The sequence below is a fragment of the Camellia sinensis genome, chromosome 9, assembly GCF_055761805.1.
Source record: "Camellia sinensis isolate YWXY chromosome 9, ASM5576180v1, whole genome shotgun sequence".
NCBI lineage: Eukaryota > Viridiplantae > Streptophyta > Magnoliopsida > Ericales > Theaceae > Camellia > Camellia sinensis.
This window is the reverse complement of record NC_138969.1, coordinates 82,474,376-82,495,824: the sequence shown is the minus strand read 5'-3', so window position 1 is coordinate 82,495,824 and position 21,449 is coordinate 82,474,376. Positions and strand designations below refer to the sequence as shown.

Genomic DNA, 21,449 nt, shown 5'->3' with positions numbered 1-21,449 from the left:
TTCGGCTCGTTGATAGGATGTACTCGCTTGGATCATAAGCCCTCTCAGCAAAATTCTGCTCAGTTCCAGATTCAACAGACTCGGTCTCTCCCAAAATCTGCCCTGCCCTGCCTTCGACGGTCACCACCATCGGTTCTGGTTGGGTTTTGGAGGTGTCCACCATGCACAAGAAGTTAGTGCAATCAGGGAGGAGCACTTCCGGCTTGGGTAGGTGGGTGGGGGTAATGTAGATGCTAGGATCGTAAGATGCGACCCCAGTCTGGATAAAGTTAATTCTTTTGGGAGGAGGAGCTTGGTTATGTGATGGGAGAGGGTTGGTCGTAACATTGGGTTGGTCGGGAGGTGCGATCACCTGTTTGTCAATAAGATCTTGGATCTCATGACGCAGTCTGTAACAACGGTCGGTGTCATGACCGTGTTGTTGGTGGTATGCACAGTATTTTGACGGGTCATATGAGGGGGGAAGTGGATTTGGTAATGGCTTTGGTTCTAGGGGTTTTAAATGATTCTTTCTGATCAGTATTCCTAGAACTTTGGTCAGAGGCATATATAGTGGAGTAAAGGTTCTTTGGCCTCGGGGTTGGAATCGGCTGTTTTGTGAGTTACTTCCGGACGCGCCGGAGAATGGTGTGGCAGTCATGGGCCTTGGAGAGGGAGGGGGAGTGGTGGTGACCATACCAACTTCCGAGGCTCTTGTATTAGCAGCGCCAATCGGGCCTGCATTGTTATTGCGATTGAAGGTCCTCCTCGGTTGTTCTCTGTCCTGGTCAAGCAGTCCTTGCCTCATAGCATCTTCTATTTGCACCCCCATATCATGTAAATCTGCGAAAGTAGGGAAGGGGACCACAATCATTCTTTGCATTAACTTGGGGTGGAGATTGCGCACAATCATCCGAATTTGATCTCTGTCTGTGGGCCTTAAAGTCATCGTCGACGCTTTTGCCCTCCATCGGATCACAAAGTCCGAGAAAGATTCCTTGGGCTCTTGCCTCGTCGTTTCAAGATCACGGGTTGTGATCTCGATCTGTGTGTTGTATGAATATTGTGTGACAAAGGCCTCAGCCATCTCGTCCCAATTCTTCTTCACCTCATCCGATAATCTTGCGTACCAATGGGAGGCCACACCCGACAGGGTTCGGCCGAATAGTGAGAGCTTTTGCTGTCGCGTTAGGCCCATTGGCCGTAAGACATCCGCAAACAGTCGGATATGGACCATGGGGTCACCAGTCCCGTCAAAACGGTCTATTTGTGGCATTTTGAACCTATCGGGGAGTGTCACGGCCTCCTCGGTATATCCATCTCCGATATCCGGCATAGCCTTAGCCCCTTGGGATTTCTTAAAGAGTTTCTCCAATTTGTTCAATTTCAGAGCCGTATGATCAACCTCGTCCTCGGATGGAGAGTCCGGGTGATTGGATGTATGAGCCTTGGACAGTTGTAATGGAATCGGGGGCGGTGTTGGCCCCGTTGGAAGACTCGTGTCCTCTTGTAAATTTTGGACAGTCGGTACAGTATTTTGGGTGTTCAGAGGAACGTCCTGAATAGCAGGAGCCTTCTCGGGTAATGGGACCCCCGCTGGAGGAGGGATTTGTTGTGAAGCAGACGCTGTGTTCTGTTGTTGCAACCTGGTAATCAACTCAGCCTGTTGGGCCATGACTGTGGCCTGCTGTTTGGAGAATTCCGCTTGACGGACGGCATCATCGTGCATCTGTTTCATGCTTTCCTGCATCTGGCGCATTAGAGCCTCCATCCCCGATGTATTCTGTTGCTCCATCTGTCTAACTGGTATGTCTATTTCTGCAGTAGTAATTGAGACCTCAGTCCTATAGTCCTCTGATGGAGTAACCCACTGCCCTGACAACCTCTGTTCTGACACACTGCGCCTTTTCGGCTTCCTTCTGATAACAGGGGGTAGAGAATAGAACACTGGCTGTCCGTCTATCAAATCCTCAGATCGGTGGAGTCGACGACCTCGTGTCCAAGGTGCTTGGGGAATGCCTGTTGGGTCGGAAGCAATCGTGCTAAAACTGACCTAGCAAAAGATAAATAAAGCGAAAAGGAAATAAATAAACAGATAAACGGGCGGCATAACAGCTTAACGTAATATGCAAGACACACAGTCGAGCATAACAACACATAGTCAATAAGCTGAAATATACACTGTCCTCAAACACTGATTATCATCCCTGTATCACTGTTCCCCGAAACAGAATCTGATATCCGCAGATAAATGATCCTCAAATACTGGCTGATGCCCGCAGGCTTGATATCCGTAATACAAAACTAATGCCCGCAGGCCTGATGTCGACAATACTGAACTGATGCCCGTAGGCCTGATACTGATAATTCTGAACCGTAGCCCGCAGGCTTGATACTCAAATTCATATACTGATCTGATGCCCGCAGGCCTGATACTGCCAATACTGAACTGAAACCCGCAGGCCTGATGCCCACACTCATATACTGATACATGCATTCCTGTAGAGACGCACTCTAAAGCACATAACAGATAAGTGAGAGCCAAAACACCCCTATGTTGGGGTAAGGTTTCCCTGTCCTATTTTGTCAGGAGCTAGGGTTTCACTACACACGCAGCGGTTTCACACAACCTATAAACGGGTAAGCAACCTGTCCTAATTTGGAATGGTCACTATGGATCCGAATATGCACTAGGTCGAATGGTCAAAGAGGGTGCCCCGGTAAAACCGGGGTTTGTGTTCCCATACTGGCAGAGCCCACAACCGGTCAGCCTTATGGTCATGCCTTGACAAGACAAGCCTCCGGCAAACCGTTCAGGAATAGCAGATGGCAAACACGGTGTCCTAGGCGCACCAATGCAAATGCAATGCAAAGAAACACACAAGTGTAGTCAAAAACAGATATCATGAGTTCGAGTCAAGTTCTCTAAATCCCCAGCGGAGTCGCCAGAAACTGTAGACGTCCCCCGAACGCCCCGGGAGGGTTTAGGTCCCGTTCTGTTCATTTAGGGTTACTACAGCTCGGACTCTTAAAATGTCACGGTTCTAGGTCTGAACCCAAGAGTCCAAATCCGGCAAATCGTTTTGAAAAAAACAGATTTTTGAAAGAAGTGCCAAACATGGACTGCTTTGCCAGATACAGAGTCGCCACCTAAATATTTTATTTTGGGAAATTTAGGAAACCCTGACTCGGTGCCAAAAGGCCACGTGTCCGTCATCACCAAAGTTGCCTCGGCTCGGGAACTTGGGTACGATTGGGGAAGGTCACTTCGTGAGCACCCCCGCTCGCCCGGTCATAGACCGGCCTCTACTAACCATGATATCAATTTTTGAAAACATTGCGAGTTCTTAATCCGGTTTATTAGCCTAGGTTACTACGTGATGCTCACAGCATATAAGTATAGACCGGGTCGCCCAAATTGGAACAAAACATTTCATGCTTGCCTTTTGAAGGAAGTTTTGCTACCCGCAGGTAGGCTTTAAACATTTTGATGATTTATTCCAATCCAGATAACCCAACCTTCACCCACAGGCATTCAGGCAGATATATCAGATAAGCACATAGCCTCATGGTAAGCATGCTATTCATGGCAACACTCACACGCATGTAAGGATGCTAAAGCATAAAGCTTACCGAGTACTCCAAGCCAAAACAGAGAATTACATTAGAAATCATGCATGAATCCTAAGTATACAGAAATGCCTAATGCAACACATGCAAAAATGCAACTATGGCAGGCTCGGCTATTCTAAGATGGTATATGAAATGCTACAACTACCATGTATTCAATTTGGAATTGAAAGTACGATGCAGTTAGTATGGTGCGCCGAGCCCGGTGCATGCAATACAGATGAATGATGCAAACGTGCTGTCATACTGTATGCTAATTTAAATATGCCCTAATCTAACCATCATAAGCGGATAAATAAAAGGGAGAAAGACGTGGGGTTGGAAGACATACATCACACTCACGCACACTTATTACAGTTGTGTCCTCACTCGGAGGATCCGAATAAATAATACAGTCCGAATATTACAGTCCCTAAAATAAAAGAATATTACAGAATTCTAATTAATTAAAGAATTAACTAGAAAGCAAATAAACTGGCGTGCAAGCCAGGGACTGTCTTGCTTCTGGTGGATGATGCATGTCCGGACTGTCTTGCGCGGAAATCCACCGGAATGCCCCGATTAGCCTCTGTTTACACCTATCCTTGAAATGCGTGCCAAGCCCCAAAAGGTTGCTGATTCCTGGTTTTGCTGCAACAGAGAGCAGGAAAGGGGCATAGCAATGTATTTGCACAGATATATGCATGTCTCGATCCTCGTGCCACCAATCACGCATACCGAGGCATAATGGCCGAGGAGTCGAAATGCACAACTCAATATAGGATGAATGCACATGAAATTACAGCTAAAACCTAACTCCATCATGGATAATCCGGAGTGTCGGTGACTGGGGGAATTGAGACACATTCCGTCACTCGGAGTACGAAATGTACCACGTTTCCCGTGCCCGGGCTAACTCCTATTCCGGACACGATGCAATATGCATGATATGCATGAAATGCAACTAAGATATAATCCTAACATACAGAATGCTATGGAAATGAGGTGCCTCGAAATGCGTGCACATGGGCACGCAAACCGAGGTGATGACAAATGCTGAAAATGAGATGCCTCGAAGTGCGTGCACATGGGCACGCAAACCGAGGCGATGACAGATACAATGAAAATGAGATGCCTCGAAGTACGTGCATACGGACACGCAAACCGAGGCGATGACAGATGCGGTGAAAATGAGATGCCTCGAAGTGCGTGCACACGGGCACGCAAACCGAGGCGATGATAGATGCGGTGAAGATGAGATGCCTCGAAGTGCGTGCACGCGGGCACGCAAACCGAGGCAATGCATACGCAATGAAAATGACATGGAAAATGACAAATGGGCTTACACCAACATGAGTGAGCCTCAGCCACACTCACATCGGATGCCGTCGGATGAAAATGAAGTGCCTCGAAATGCGTGCACACGGGCACGCAAACCGAGGCGATGCTAAAATGACATGGAAATGACAAATGGGCTTACACCAACATGAGTGAGCCTCAGCCACACTCACATCGGATGCCGTCGGATGAAAATGAAGTGCCTCGAAATGCATGCACACGGGCACGCAAACCGAGGCGATGCTAAAATGACATGGAAATGACAAATGGGCTTACACCAACATGAGTGAGCCTCAGCCACACTCACATCGGATGCCGTCGGCAGAAAATGAAGTGCCTCGAAATGCGTGCACACGGGCACGCAAACCGAGGCAATGATGAAATGTGATGAAATATGGCCAAAACGATATGCAAGCATGCCAATGGAATTTCAGCAACGAAATATGGGGGAAAACAGTCCCGAAATGAAGCGAAATGACATGGAATGCAAGGAAAAGTCCCGAAATGCAACATTAAGCACCCGAAATGGCCTATAGCCATGCCATACATGCACAATATGGACATGCAATGCAAAGACAGAAGCTAGACAATCCCAAAAGATGCACTTTCACAGTTATAAACATGGCCAAACAGCAAGCATAGATAGGGGAAAAATAGCATGCAAGAATAGGGGCCAAAAGAGGGGTAAAGAAGCAAGTGGTATAAGCAAAACCCAAACTGAAAAATTTCCTTCTACAACACTGAAGATGGACCAAAAATATGAACATTTACAGTATATGGCAGTCTCAAAATCAGTATACAAATATGCTAAAAATGTGATGTAAAATGAAGCTCAAAAGGTGCTAAAACATGAAGTATACAAAATAATCACCAAACAGAAAAAAAGTGTGAATGAAACATGAAGTATAGGCCAAAACAAGGCCACTTTCAGTTCGGACCAAGGTCCAAGAACAGAAGTAAAGAAGGCTACTAATTTATGCAAAAATTGGGCCAAATAGGGGATATAACTACAAGTGACATATGGAAACACCAAACAATGTTGAGCCCTTCTCCAATGTTGAAGAGGAGCTCAAAATATGCCTCATATCAGTTTACAACATGCTCGAAAATAAATTGCTCATAGGTAAAAAATAGCATGCAAAATTGTGACATACAAGATGGTCAATGAAGCAAGTGTATTATGGAGGGCTCAAACAGGGTTGAGCCCTTGATGAGAAGTGAAGATGAGCTCAAAATATGGCCCTTTTCAGTTAGGGCCGAAGCTCAACACAAAAAGCATGCATGGCTTACATATTGATTAAGAAAAAGGGTCAAAAGGGTAAAAGTGTAACTTACCCTTGAAGATCTAGACTTTGGTTGCTTCTTGGATGGATTTGCTGCTCCTTTGGCCTTCAAGAACCCTTCTTTGTTGCTGGAAATGAGATAGTGGTGGTAGGGCTTGGTGGTGTAGAAGAAATGAAGGTTAAGGAGTTAGGGTTTTTTGAAGTTTTGAGAGTTATAACAATGGAGTTTAGGGTTGAGCCTTGGAGATGAATTTTTCTAACCTAGAAGAAGAAGACCCTCAGCTGGTTATAAGGTCAAGAAAGGGGGTGTAAAAGGGGGGTGAAATGGAGAGGAATTCTCTCTCCCAAAATATCCCCCGGATACAGAAAATATCTGGGGGATATTGCCCCACAGCTGGAAGGGGCACAGTGAGGAGAGCACGGCCGGCCGCTCACTTTTGCTAGAGGTGGCCGGCCGGCCACACCCCCTAGCCGGCCGGCTAGGGGTCAAAAGGGTCAACCATATTTTCTGGCCGGCCAGGTATTGGGGAGGTAGCCCTATGTGTGTACAACACAACCATGTAATTGAAATTCCAAGAAAGTGGGCCCAAGGGGTTCAACAATGGCTCGGAAAGAGGGGGTCAAAAGGGTCAAGTTGACTTACTGGCCGGCCATGAACTTTTAGGGGCCTCTCAGGTGTGTACATCACAGATATGTGGTTCAAAGTTCGAGAAAAAAGGTCCAAGGGGTTCAACATTAGCCCGGAAGAAAGGGGTCAAAAGGGTCAGGTGACCTTAATGGCCGGCCACCAACTTTTAGTGGCCTCCCAGATGTGTAGATCACAGATATGTGGTCGAAAGTTGGCAACGCTAGCTCTAAGGTATTCAACATTAGCCCGGAAGTGCGAAAAACGGGCGCCGGGAGGCTCCGGAAGAGAAATAACTGGTTGCTGCAACAATTGCTGGCCTCCCACCCTTCAGTGACCTTCCCTGTGATAAAACAGAGGTACCTGCCAAAAATGAGCGAAAACCGTTGCAAAACGAATGTTCCGGAGCAAAAACACGCAGTTCGGGGTCCCGGAAATGGGCTGTTAAACACCGAAAATGGTATTCGACCTCGAAGTGGGTTTCTCAGCCCCCAGTGTCCCTCAAAATGGATGAAATAAGATGTATGCCAAAAATCAGAGCAATAGGAGATGGTTAAGCGGTCCCGAACCGAGGCACACGGCCTGACGGCTCCGAAAACCGGGAACCGGACTCCGAAATGGGCAAAATGGCCTACGGCCACCAAATGTAGCCTACGGACATTGAGAGATGGTCTACGAGACCTCTCCCTCCCTTCAGGAAAAGAAACAGAGAAAACCGAGTCTGGTTCGCAAACCAAGACAAGGCACAGGGAAGGGTTCGGGAGTCCGGAGGCAGGGCTCACGGCCGCGACTCTGAAACTTCTGAACGAGCACATTATGCAACATCACCAAGCGCTCCATCGGTGACGTCTGAGTCTTAAGGTCGGTCAAAAATGGGGTGTCTACAGTATCCCTTAGATGTGTGTAATGGAGAAGTTGATTCTTCTATATTATGTTTAATTTGCATTGGTTTCAGAGCAATTATGTAAAAAAAATAACCGTTGAAACTAAAACTAGTAACCACGCAACTCCGTCGGAAGAGAAAGACCACCTTGATTTGAGCAAGAAAAAAGTGAAATCTAGTGATGCAAATGGTGTGGAATTACTAGAGATTCAAGCTAATACTTTGGAAAAGCCAGATGAGCAGATGGTAGAGGAAACTGATGTCTGCAATGGCAACGTCGATAAGATACAGGAAGATAACCTGAGATCCCATAGATCCTTCAAGCAAGCCCTCTTACGATCTCGATTCAATGAGACTGAGAGAGAACGCAACTTTGACTGTGAGGCGGCTTACTTCTCCTCTGATGAGGAGATGGACAACGAAGACGAAACAAAGGATGCTTCAGAGAATCAAGGGAACGCCTCGATTCTGATCATTAAGCTACCTGCTGGTCTCCTAAAAAAGGTCAGAGAACCATGGAAGAAATGCCTCATTATACGACTCTTGGGGAAGAATATTGGATATAATTTGTTTGTAAATCGGATGCGCAAGCTGTGGAATCTTCAAGTAGGTTTTGAAACTCTAGATATTGGAAATGGTTTCTTCATTGTGAAATTTGAATTGATGGAAGATTAGTCTAAGGTCTTCACTTGGGGCCCATGGGTAGTGATGGATCGGTATGTGACAATTCGAAAATGGCAACTTGATTTTAAATCAGATGAGGCGAAAGAGGATATAACCGCCATCTGGGTGAGGTTCCCTAATCTTCCTATTGAATACTATGATGAAAAGGTCCTCTATCACATTGCAAAGGTGTTTGGCAAGCCCTTAAAGGTAGGCATTAATACTGCCATGGCAGCACGTGGAAAGTATGCAAGGGTATGTGTTGAGATAGATCTACGTAAACCACTCATATCCCATATTACCATTGGACGTTACCATTACATTGTGGAGTATGAACACTTACACCTTCTGTGTTTTTCTTGCGGCCGTGTTGGTCATCGAAAGGAGAAGTGCCCTGAATTTCCGGTGATACAACCGGAGAAAGTGGTACAAAATATGTCCGTTAACCAAACTGACATAGCGACTGGGCCGAGAGCAGCACAGCCTACTGGGCAAAAGCATAAGGAGTTATCTAATGAAACAGAAACCCATGGCTATGGGTCGTGGACCATAGCAACCACTAGAAGAAAATACCATCATGGAAAGCAAAAACATAAGGCCCATGTCCACAAGAGCAATTGATTTGAAAGTTTACAGGTGGACCAAGACCATGGAGAAACTAGTGCTACCCATGAAATTAAAGAAACTCACAGAAATTATGTTGACCTTGACATGGGCCCTCAGTCTTTTCAAGGAGACATTTCGTATGTACAAAAAGAAAGTCCAATAGGCCCAGCTAAGCTCATGAAAGATGGAGGGCCAGACCTAGGGTTGGATGTTGCATCTGGGCCCAAATAAAAAGAGGTGATATGTTGTGACAACCCACACTATTCCAAGCAAAAAGGCCCACAACCTAGCTCAAGTGAGCCAAATGCTCAAGGAAACCCTAACTCTTTTCCCGTTACTACAGCACCCACCCTAGAAAATAATACCAATGTATTGACTACGGCCACCGCCCCTGATATCCGAGTGCATACCAGAAAAGACAAACCACCAAACTCACCGGTCAGAAAGGAGGGACGCTCTAATGGAGGAAACGGCAGAGAACATCCTAACGTCAGAACATCGAGTGGATCAATTCAGAACTCTGATGTTCTTAGAACTAGGGAAAGAAGTGTATCACCACGTAGGAATCGATTGGTGGCTAGAAGAGGTGAAGCTTCTGATTTAACCATGGTGGGAGATAGATTCGCACAACGTGAGGCACATGGTGCTTGTGAAACCAGCGAAGCCATAGGAGGAAGACCAGAAGAATGTGCGCAATATATTGGGACTGTCTGAGACAGAGGATTGGCCAACCCACAAACTGTCGTCTATGGATATACTAATATGGAACTGTAGGGGTGCTGGTAATGCTGGATTCCAGAGAAATCTGCTTGAATTAGCAAGGCTTCATAAACCAGACATGATCATACTCATGGAGACAAAAGTGGAACTAAACACGATGGGTATGTTTTTTAACAATCTGGGGTTTACGGCCTCAACCCATGTAGATTCGATTGGCAGAAGTTGAGGCATTTGGCTACTTTGGAATCCTAGTCAAGCCAATGTGAGAGTTTATGATGCTACTTCCCAAATGATCACAGCTACTATTTCAAGACAAGATTATCCTGATTGGGTGTTATCTGCAGTTTATGCTAGCCCAAATATTCGAATGAGAGATGAACTCTGGAATGATTTGGCAACATTGGCTCAACATACTCAAGAACCATGGCTGGTAGCAGGGGACTTTAATGACTACTCAAGCTCCGATGATAAAAGGAGCTTCTTAACTTCTCAATCTCCAAGCTTAAGCCAGAGTCAAAGAGGGAGCCAAAAATTCTTTGATAGAATTAGTAGCTGCAAGCTCATGGATTTAGGTTGTGTTGGCCCTAGACTCACTTGGACTAATAATAGGAAAGGGTGGGCCAATACAATGGTAAGATTGGACCGTGCACTCTGTAATACAGAATGGCAAACATTATTTGCTGAGGGCTATGTTCGCAACTTGCCTCGGACCTATTCAGATCATTCTCCTCTTCTTCTTCACACTCAAGGTACAAATCCTTCTATTCCTCCCAGTAATTTATTTAAATTTCAAGCTGCTTGGCTATCACATGAGGATTTTAGTGCAATTGTTGCTAATAATTGGCCCATGCAGAATAATAATCCCTTGGGAAATTTGGATTACATGACATCTGCTTTGCAGGATTGAAACAAAAAATTTTTGGTAACATTTTTCGTCGTAAGCGCTGGTTGCTTGGCAGAATTAATGGGATCCAAATTTCCCAAGCTAAGAACTATTCCCACAACTTACATCAACTTGAAAATGATCTTACTATTGATTATAATAGAGTTTTATATCAAGAAGAGTTATTTTGGTTTAAAAAATTCCGTGTAAACTGGATCACTCAGGGTGAGCGGAATACAAAATTTTTTCACATGTCTACCATTATCAAGAGAAGGAAAACAAAAATTGAAGTTTTGAAAAATGAGGAAGGGGTTTGGGTGGATAACCACACTTAGTTAAAAAATTTAGTGAATGATTACTTTCAAGACCTTTTTGCTTATACTCAAACTATTAGCCTTGATCATTGGAGTAATCTGACTAAGCACATCAGCCCTGATGATCAAATTAAAATGAGTAGGAATGTTTCTGCTGCTGACATTTGGAGGGTTGTTAAGAATATTAAAGCTTTTAAGGCCCCTGGTAGGGATGGGTTTCAAGCAATATTTTACCACACCTTTTAGAAGACTGTGGGCCAATCTATGATCGAATTTGTCCAAAATTGTTTTTCTTATTGTAGTATTCCCCTTGAGATTAATAGAACTCTTGTAGCCCTTATCCCTAAAGTTTCTAACCCTAAGAGTGTGAAACAATTCCGGCCTATCAGCTTGTGTAATGTTACCTTCAAAATCATTTCTAAAATCCTTGTCAATAGAATTAGGCTTGTCTAGAATGATTTAATTAGCCCTAATCAGAGTAGCTTCATTCCGGATCGCTCCACTCATGATAATATCATAATCACTCAGGAAGCTATTCATACTTTGAGAAAGAAAAAAATAGAAGGTGGGATTCATGGTTTTTAAAATTTATCTTGAAAAGACTTACGATAACATTTCTTAGAATTTCCTCCACCAAACTCTAAAAGATTTCCACTTTGATGAGAAATTAGTGAAGTTGATTATGAGTTGTGTCACTAGTGTGAACACAGCTATTTTGTGGAATGGTGAACCCCTTGAAGAGTTCAAACCAGCAAAGGGTTTAAGACAAGGGGATCCTCTATCCCCTTATCTTTTTGTGTTATGCATGGAACGACTTTCTGCTATGATTAGCCAGCAAGTGCAAGCTAAACAATGGATTGGGCTTAGCTTGGCTAAGAATGGTCCTAACATATCACACTTGTTTTTTGCGGATGATTTGATTTTGTTTGCTAAAGCAAATTAGCATAACTGTAACATTATTTTGCAAGTCCTGAATGAGTTTAGTGAAGTCTCTGGATTGAAGGTTAACCTTCATAAATCCCATATGTTTGTGTCTCCTAATATTGCCAGAAGAAGAGCATCTCAGCTTAGTAATATGTGTGGTATTCCTTTAACCAGTAATTTGGGGAAATTCCTTGGGACCCCATTGCTTCATGATAGTGTGTCCAAAAATCATTTTTTGTTTATTTTGGAAAAACTGAAGAACAAACTTGCTGGGTGGAAATCTGGGATGTTGTCCTTGGCAGGGAGAGCAACCCTGATACAATCTGTCACTAGTGCCCTCCCAGCCTATACCATGCAAACTATGGAGCTCTCGAGGAAAGTATGTGATGAGATTGATAAAATTAATAGAAACTTTCTTTGGGGTGATAGCCTTGAGAAAAAGAAAGTGCATCTTGTTAATTGAGATTAAGTCTGTAAGCTGAAAAAAGATGAGGGTCTTGAGATCCGCAAGGCTAGAGATCAAAATCTAGCTCTTCTATCCAAATTGGGGTGGAAAATGTTAATTGGGGAGAATACTCCCTGGGTTGATGTGCTCAAAAATAAATACTTGGGTCAACAGCCTTTCTTATTTAAGAAGAAAGGCAAGAATATATCTCACATATGGAAAGGCATCCTAAATACCAGGGAGCTCCTAGTTCAGGGAGTTCGATGGAAGCTTGGAAAAGGTACCAAAATGAGAGTTTGGAAAGATTAGTGGTGTGGTGATGGGGTTTTTGAAATGGATTTGAACACACCTACCAATCAACTTCCAAATTTTGAGCATATTACTGTGGAGACTCTTCTTGATGCACATGGTGATTGGGACTTAAATCATTTGCACAACTCTCTTCCTTTACCTATGGTTGTAGTAATTTTAAAACTATAACCACCCAGATTTAATGTTGCAGAAGACACTCCCAGATGAATTAACTCCTCTGATGGAGAGTTCTCCACATCCAGTGTATATGATTTAATTGTTGATCATCATAACCAGGAAGGGGATTGGGGATGGATTTGGAAGCTTAAGTTTCCTCAGAAACTTAAAAGCTTCTTGTGGCTTGTTTTTCATAAAAAAATTCTCACTAACAAATTGAGAAACCTGAGGGGTCTTACTTCTGACCCCAACTGCCCTTACTGTGCAACCTTGGAGGATATTGAACATTTGCTTTGGTTCTGTCCTTAAGCTAACCAGATATGGTGCCATGTTTATAGTAAGGAATGGTACTGCAGCAGGCTCTCTTTACCTTGGAAAGATTGGATCATCCAAAATCTGAAAGGGAAGAACAAAACCCCATACTTGTTCCTCATCTCACTCTAGACTATTTGGAAAAATTGAAATAAAATGGTTTTTGAGCATAAAACTATAAATATTCATGAGAGTGTTAAACTTATATCAAATTATGCCCAAGCTTTTAGTTTAGATGTCACAAAACCACTTCAAACTAAAAGTCTTACTGTGTGGTCTTGTCCAAATGCAGGAAAAATCAAACTTAACATGGATGGCAGCACTCCCAAACATGGAGGAGGTGGCGGTTTTGGCGAATTATTCCGGGATGAAACAGGAGCATTGATTGGTGGGTACTATGGTAGGCTTGAAATATGCATTTGTCTTGAAGCGGAACTTTGGGCAATCTACAAGGGGTTGACCATCAAACTCCAATGAGGTTTCAATCAAGTGATGATAGAAACGGATGCGGAGCAAGTGGTGAAACAGTTGAGTGATGATCTGTGAGAAAGATGTCCTTATTGGGGAATTGTGGAAGATGCACGTATTATCATGAGAGGGTGTGACTGCTCAATCCAGCACATTCGAAGGGAAGCTAACATTTGTGCTGATGTAATGGCCAAGTTAAGCGAATATCAACCTGCAGATCTTCTTATTGTAAATGAACCACCTGAAGAAATCCGCACCTTACTTGTAGCGGACATTGTGCATCTCTCTGAGAAGAGTGATAGGATGTAGTCCTTGTTTGATTTTATTTTCCGATGTACCCAACAAAAAAAAAAAAAAGAGCAATTATGTATAATCCTACCCTTTTTGTATGCTTGAGTTATGTACATATATATATATATATATGTATATGTTTTTATGATAAAAATCAAGGAATCTTGGATTGGAGGTGTAAAGATCCAACTAAACCAAGTCTTGATCTTAATAGGTTGGAATCTCATGTTTATTGTGTTTATATGTTATGTTTTGGAAGCGAATCTACTTGAGTTTGGCTCTTTGATTATCTCTTGAAAGCTTAAAATTGTGACTTTTTGGACTGCCCAGAACAAAGCCAGAACCACACGTGCGGGGTCCATGGCCGCACATGCGGGATGCATAGCCGCACGTGCGAGGCTCATAGCAACACATGTGGAAAACAGGGGAGACAGACTGAGGTATATAGCAATAAAAGCACGTGCGGGCCACACGTGCGGCACACCTTCCCGCACGTGCGGTAGGGACTTCCACACGTACGGCTAAAGATGGAAAATTCTGTTAGTTTCTTTTGCTCTTTTCGACCCTCTTAATGTGTTAATATGTCCATTTGATGCTTCTGCAATGCATTTAATTGAATAGGACTTAGCGAATCGAACATTTGATAAATAAAGAAGACTAAAGAAAAGTGATGTACTTACGAGTTGTGTGCTATGTGTAGGGCACGTGCAGGAGGGGACCATTGTTCATTCACATCACAGTGAATAGTAGTAATGTATCGATATGTTTTATTCACAAATTGTGCTCATACCTTATCTACTTTGTTAATGAACAACATGTGATACATAAGTTATGTTAGATAGACTACTTGACACGATTGAACAATGGTATACAAGATGGACCCAAGGTCGTTTTGGAAGGAATTCATGACTAAGACAATCACATGACTTGTGACATCATAATCTTCATGTATTATGCTCAATCACGTGAACCTTATTACCTTACTATTATTCACTGAGCCTTGCTCATTCTATATTTATGTGTGTTATGTAGGTAATCAATCCGGAGGGCAACCCTAGGTCAACCCCAAGAGCCTTTTGCTGGATCAATTTTGTCGAGTCACCCGAAGTGGCTCTCCTGCTTTATTTTGAGGAGATCTATATGGTGGCATATTTTGTTAAATCTTTGGAATGTCTTGTCTTATGTTTAACTTTCGAGTTGCTACCCCATTGTATAGACTTACATGTGTAATTTCAATGGGTATAAATGATATATGAACATGTTATGTATTTATGTATGGTATGATATATCAAGATCCTGGCATTTAGACACAGCTCAATGGATGTTTTATTTTAATATTTTATTTGCTTCCGTTCAGGCCCCAATGTTGAGTAAAACTTAAGGAAACTGGGTTTGAGGCCTAAGTTCAGGCCAGTCATGTCCAAACTTTTAGGGGCATGTTTGGTCGTGACAAATTGCCTGTGACACATCCTTTGATGTGGACTTCTTCCGACACCATCAACTCATTGTGTGGAGTGTTTGAAACCTTAAAGATCAGGGCCTCCTGGGCATATACACCATCACTGAATCGGCGTGTCCTCACATTGTACGAGTCTTTTATCAGAATATGTACATCAGTGACAAGGCCCCGGGAGCTCTTTTGTCCATTGTTGACGGGGTCGAGTTAGTGGTCACACCAGCTTCTATTGCCGAGGTTCTCCACTGTTCCATGGACACTATAAATGAAAAGCAGTTCCTGGTGTTCACTTAAGAACTCACTGTCCCAGCATTGGTGATCGAATTTTATGAGGGGTAGTAAGATGATGACAACCACACTAGCATCCGTTAGGCTAACTTATCGCGCCACATCTTCTTCCTTGATGTGGTTCTTAAAAAGAATGTCATCCCTCTAGGCCACAAGGAAGCGTGGCGAGGGGACTTCCTCCGTGCCTTTCACTGATTTGACTTCAGATTTTGGGTCGACATCCCTATTTTGATCTTCAACCAGATGAACCGTATCCTTAATGAAGTCAAGTTGCACAACATTCGAGGCAGTTCTACTTGGGCCCTCCCTTTCGCTAACCTCATCACTGCACTCATAAAAGGCCAAGGGACATACCCACTCGAACCCAATGAGGTTTCGTTCCGCCGCCAACGCTTTATGGTAAAACTTACTAGCGCCAAACCACTGCTCGCATGCTACCTCCACTACTCCTTGCCGATGCCCTGGCCAATCCTAATGATGTTCCAGTAAAGCCCGCCGTCATGCCAGCACCCGCGCCATCGCCATTCCGTATGACACGGGCGCAATATCAGGCTTTTTTGGATAATCAAGCCGCTATTCAGCAATCTGTGGTTGATCTCCGGGCAGACTATCAAGCATATCGGGATTACTCGAAGATGGCATTTGATGGGTATCAGGGTTTTTATAAAAATAATTCATGTTTGTACTTGTTGCACTTGATTGCACCATTTCACTTGATGTTCACTTTGTACCAGTGTGGTAGTGATATGAGCATTATGTTAATTGGGGAACATAGTGGGCTTGTATGAAAAGGGTATATTAGGTAGATATTCGCATGTGATATTTGCACTAGGAGAGTTATTTGTGTTTGTGGTATTTGTACACTTGTCATGAGTATGCCTTGATTCACATGAACACACTTTCATAGCGGTGACCTCTTTATTCTAATCCCTGGTGGACAACATTGATAATTGCTAGTGTTGCAGAAAAGAATAAATGACTAACCTTGATTCTCAAAATTAAAAAATTAAAAAATAAAATAAAAACACTTGACTTGTTTGGGTTCGTAGCCTCTTTAACTCGAGTTATTGAGCCGGTAGGGGTGTCTCTACACCTAGTGCCCTAAAACCGTCTGGTTTGGGAGTCATTGGCCTAATACTTGCTACATAGGTTAATAAGAAAACTTAAGGGACCTAGACGTTGCACAGTTAAGGAAAAATAAGAAAAATGACTTATTCGGATGCATAGCCTTTTCAGCTTGAGTTATTAAGCTCGTAGGGGTATCTTCACACCTAGTGTCCTAAAGCCATCTAGTTTGGGAGTCATTGGCCCAATGCTTGTTACATGAGTTGATTAGAAAGCTTAATGGATCAAGACATTACATAGTTTTTTCATAAAATTTAAAAATAAATAAATAAAGCACTTTGAGAATCCTGGTTACAAAAGTTTAATCATGTCTGTATATGTTGGGGGTTGTTATGAGTTACACCGAGCTATTATAGTGGACAATTAAGTAGTATGGAGATTGCACTTTACACCAAGGGTACTGATGATGTGTTTACTAGTATTCACAAGTACAGGGGACTTAACTTTTGTATTAATTGAATTGTGATTTTTGCTCAATAGATTCTTTCATGCTTGTCCACTGTCCCTTCAATAACTCATCATGTCTTAATATCACCTGGTAGTGGCATATAAGTTGATTGTTAGGTGGAATAATGTGATTAATTGTTGTTGAGCAGATATGAATATGTTGATGTTTGTGGGTATTATTTTTGGAAACCCTCACGAAACTATACTCGTCCACTTGGGGTAACCTTGTGGTTTAAAGGCTTGTTACATATGCTAAATGCAATCGTAATCTCTACGAAAGTGGCTTAGAGTTATTTTACTTTTTTTATTTCTTTTGTTTTGCTTGAGGACTAGCAAAATGTAAGTTAGGAAATGTGATGTAGGCTGAAAGGTACCATATTGAGGCCACTTAAGTTACATTTTTAGTCTTTCAATATTGTTTATTTGGTGGAGATGATGTGCTTAGTACACTTATACAGATTTGGCAAGTAACACGCAAATTCAATCAAAAAGGGAGCGAAATTAGATTCTCCGTGCGAGGAACGAAAATGCTCAGCCTGCCACCTCACCGCACGTACGGCCCAGCCCCACCGCACATGCGGCCCATCACCGCTCGAGCGGCCCACATAGGCGCTCGATCGGCTTACCTAGGGTTGTGTGTCTGAAATTTTCAGTCTATTCTACTGGGAATAAAAGGAAGAAAAAGGGGCTGTAAAAGGGTTCAAAAATTATTTGAAGAAAAAGAGAGGCTAGGGTTTGAAAAGAGTGATTCTCCTCAAGCTTGAAGGACAACTTCCATGGGGGCTTCTTCCTTATCCTCTTCCTCTTCCCACTCTTCCATGAGTGGCTAGTCTTCCAATTTTAGGATTTTGATGAAACCCTAGCCATGTAAAGGGATTTTTCTTAAAGCTTTGATTGCGAAACGATTTGAATAAATGTATGGATACTTTAGAAGTTTATAATATTTTTCTTTTTCATCTCTTCAAGCGTTTTACTCTCTGTGATTGTTTAATGCTTTCCATACATTAGTTTTCTTTGTCTTTGTGTTCAAAGTATGATACGAGTCATGCTATGAGAGACGGGTCATGTTGCTACCATAGTTTAGAGCAAACGCCTCATGCTACTTGAGATGATTCGTGCCTGTACATTGAACACAACCATCCTCTTAATCAATATTTCAAACTTGTAGTTGTGAAATATTGGATAGTTCAAATCGAATTGCAATTGATGGCCGTCATTAAGTCTTATTTATGTGGTTAGTGGTGAATTTGCCCTAAGATTTTCTCAAAAATCAGTATCTCAAACCCTAATTTTAATTGTCAATTTAATTTCTCGATTTCATTTAATTCTTGTTTAGTCATAATATCCCTCAATGTTTTTAATCAAAATTAATTTAGAAATTTAGCAATTAAATTAGTTTAATTTCACAATTGTCCATGTGGATTGATACCTGGACTTGCCATTATTCTAAAAGAATTTGGTATAGTTTAGTGTTTATATTTGGTGTGTGAAACGACCCATCACACATTCCATTAGGGGTGGTCGCAGTTCGGTTTTGAACGGTTTGTGGATCAATTTGGACTAGCCCGCATGTATGCAGTTTGGAAAAAAATTCAACTCGTAACCGCCCGCAACGCAGGTTGTGGTTTGTGCGGACAAGGTTCGCGGATGTGCGAGCGGTTTACAGATTGGACTTTTTTCTTAAAAAATTTATTTTGAAGCCTTTTTTTTCCCATTTTGTAAATATTTATTTTGGGCCATTTTCCCTCCATTTTCTAAAATGTTTCAACATTAATAATTAATGAATTAAAATTTATAAAATTAAAAACACAACAAAATCAATTCCTAACACAAACAAATTATTCAAAATCCTAAACTTTTAACTCAAATCATAAATTAACACAAGTACATCTTTTAAAATCCTAAACTTGATCATCAATCTCATTTACCATCTACTACCTGTAGACACCCCATTTTTGACCGCCCGTAGAGACTTGGGCACTATTGATGGCCTACTCAGTGGTGCAGGCTATGCTATGCAAAGGTTCAATTTCTGCGGCAAAGGGAGAGTCAAGTCCCAACCTTGTACCCTATTTTGGACCAAAACAATCTTGATCAGAAGATTTCAGACCTTAAAACCCTCTCTTTCAAAACGTTTTTGAAATAAAGTTCCTATAATGTTCCGAGGCTCACATTTTGTTAAATGTCGCGCTTTTCGGTAAACCGAGCAAGGACAAAGTGGAAATGAATGAAAGAGAGATGAAATATTTGAAAAATCTTTCAAAACACCTTACTTAGGGGTTTGGAGTTGAAGAAAAGAAGAGAAGAGGGAAGAAACTAGATTGGGAGAAATTCGACATGAATCCGGGTAGGAGAGAGTCGAGCAGCCCTCGCTGAATCGGGCTTATTCATTTGCATACTTGGATTCTATCTATGAGGCCACCAACGTTAGAAATCTTACTTCCGGGGCTTCATTTTTCACTCAAGAATCTCCTAAAGCCAATTCCGGACGGGGGAGATATGATTGGTTGAAGTAGGGCATCACTCCGATTGGACCGAATCTGCGCGGCTTCACCAAAATAGGCATAACATTTTGCACAGGAGGAATTTTGATGCAAGGCTGGTGCCATTGGAAAGATAACTTCTGGGGCTTCAATTTGGACACCTGGACGACCACTTTTGGACTTCCGAATCACTGGCCGACCACCTTTCTTTCCGGCAGACCAATTTTTGTCCTGAAAAACCAGAAAAAGTAGCAGGCCGACCAAAAAAGGTGGTCGGCCGACCACCTGAACCCTTTGAACTGGTCGGCCAACTAGGAAAAGTGGTCGGCTGACCACCTAAACTGGTCGGCCAGTTTTCTCCTTTTTTGTCTCATTTAGTTGAAGCCAGCTGTGCCAGTTGGAAGCCTCATAATGCATCCTCCATACACGTGTATGGAGGATGTTTAAGTTTGGTTTTTAGCTTCCTTAAGAAGCTTTAGAGCCTCTCCTCTATAAAGGAGGGGCTGAGCTTCCATTGCAAGGGTTGAATTCTTTGGTTAAGGCATACATACACCCTCCTCCATAACTCTCCATTCCAAGCATCAAAACCCCATTATTCTTGGCCATTTTACACTACACCTCATAACCTACCACCTCCACCATCCATTCAAGCATCTTGGAGATCATTTGCAGAGCTTGAGGAGTCACATTCTTGGTCCAGAAGTTGCTGAGTGTCGGCTCTACAAGGGTAAGCCCCTATTTTCCCCATTTTTGTATTATTTTCCTCCATATCTTAGCATTACTTGCAAGCATTTTTGAACTTCGACATAAACTAGAAAAAGTCTTGTTTTGATCTTCTAAACATGTTTGTTTAAGGACTCTTCTCTGTTTGGGGTCATCTTTCCCCTTCCATGCTTCATTTCCTCATGTTTTGAGCCTTGCATTTGAGCATTTGCATTGGCCTTGGTTTGGCCTTTTAGCCATTAAAATCCAGTGGATTTTTAGTGACTTAGATGTGTTTTTGTGCTTCAAAATCAAAGAGGGGTGACCCTCTCACCCCTTGTTCTCTTTACTAGCATTGTTGGCCTTCCAGAGGGGCCTCATCTTGCATGTTGTGAAGTCACATTTCAGGCCCTATTTTGCGAGTTTTAAGGTCTGCCTTGACTCTTCCCAGAGCCCCTTTGGCCATATTTTATGTCTATGATGCATGTGTAGAACAATCTCATTCAAGGCCTTTCAAAGGGACCTTTCATTGCATGCTTCCTAGACCAATTTCAGGCCCTTTTTGGTGGGTTTTAGGGCTGTCATAACTCATTTCCAGATGTGATTTTTCCCTTTTGTTTGTCTATCATGTATGTGTAGAACAACCCCTTGCATGGCTTTCCAAAGGGGCTCATCATTCTTGCATGTGTTGACTGAGATTCAGTGGTTATTTGGGTATATTTTGGCATGAAATACTTCTGTTTTTGACTGGTTGGGTGAGCCCTCATATGCTTCATATAGTTGTAGAACAACTTATGGTTCACTAGCTTTCTTTGCATGCTTTATAGGCCATTGATTCTAGCGTATTTTGGCCATGCCTTAAACTGATAATGTGCTTATTTTGGAATGCCCTAGCTCTGTTTTTGGGTCTTGTGGTTGAATGATGTTAGTTTTTCATGCTTGTAGTTCAAGGTCCATACTTAGCTTTGAGTTTTGAGATCCATTCCATGCATATACTGAGGTGTGTTCATGTTTTGAGCCTATTATTTATCACATTTCAGAGCTTGTTTGAATGTCATGTTGCCATGTTTTCATCTCTTTAAATGCGTTTGAGAGTCGGGCTTGTATGCCCCATTTACCGACCATTGAATGAGCTCC

The 21,449-nt window shown here is 42.6% G+C and overlaps 2 protein-coding genes across 2 annotated transcripts; both read left to right on the top strand.

Moving 5' to 3' along the window:
- Window positions 1–8,425: 8,425 nt before the first annotated feature.
- Window positions 8,426–9,001, top strand: LOC114269971 (uncharacterized protein At4g02000-like). Its single transcript, XM_028211363.2, has one exon. The coding sequence runs from the start codon at window positions 8,426–8,428 to the stop codon at window positions 8,999–9,001; it is 576 nt and encodes a 191-aa protein (XP_028067164.2).
- Window positions 9,002–9,734: 733 nt separating this feature from the next.
- LOC145799584 (uncharacterized) lies at window positions 9,735–10,613 on the top strand. The gene is made up of 2 exons (XM_082889179.1): window positions 9,735–9,867; window positions 10,006–10,613. Exons 1-2 carry the CDS (start codon window positions 9,735–9,737, stop codon window positions 10,611–10,613), a joined length of 741 nt encoding a protein of 246 aa, XP_082745305.1.
- Window positions 10,614–21,449: the final 10,836 nt, after the last annotated feature.

Bases quoted from the DNA above. Each gene is read 5' to 3' on its own strand.
- LOC114269971 (XM_028211363.2), top strand. From the start codon at position 8,426: ATGGATCGGTATGTGACAATTCGAAAATGGCAACTTGATTTTAAATCA.
- LOC145799584 (XM_082889179.1), top strand. From the start codon at position 9,735: ATGGATATACTAATATGGAACTGTAGGGGTGCTGGTAATGCTGGATTC. The intron at 9,868-10,005 runs GTATGTTTTTTA...AAATGATCACAG, and splicing joins AGTGGAACTAAACACGATGG to CTACTATTTCAAGACAAGAT.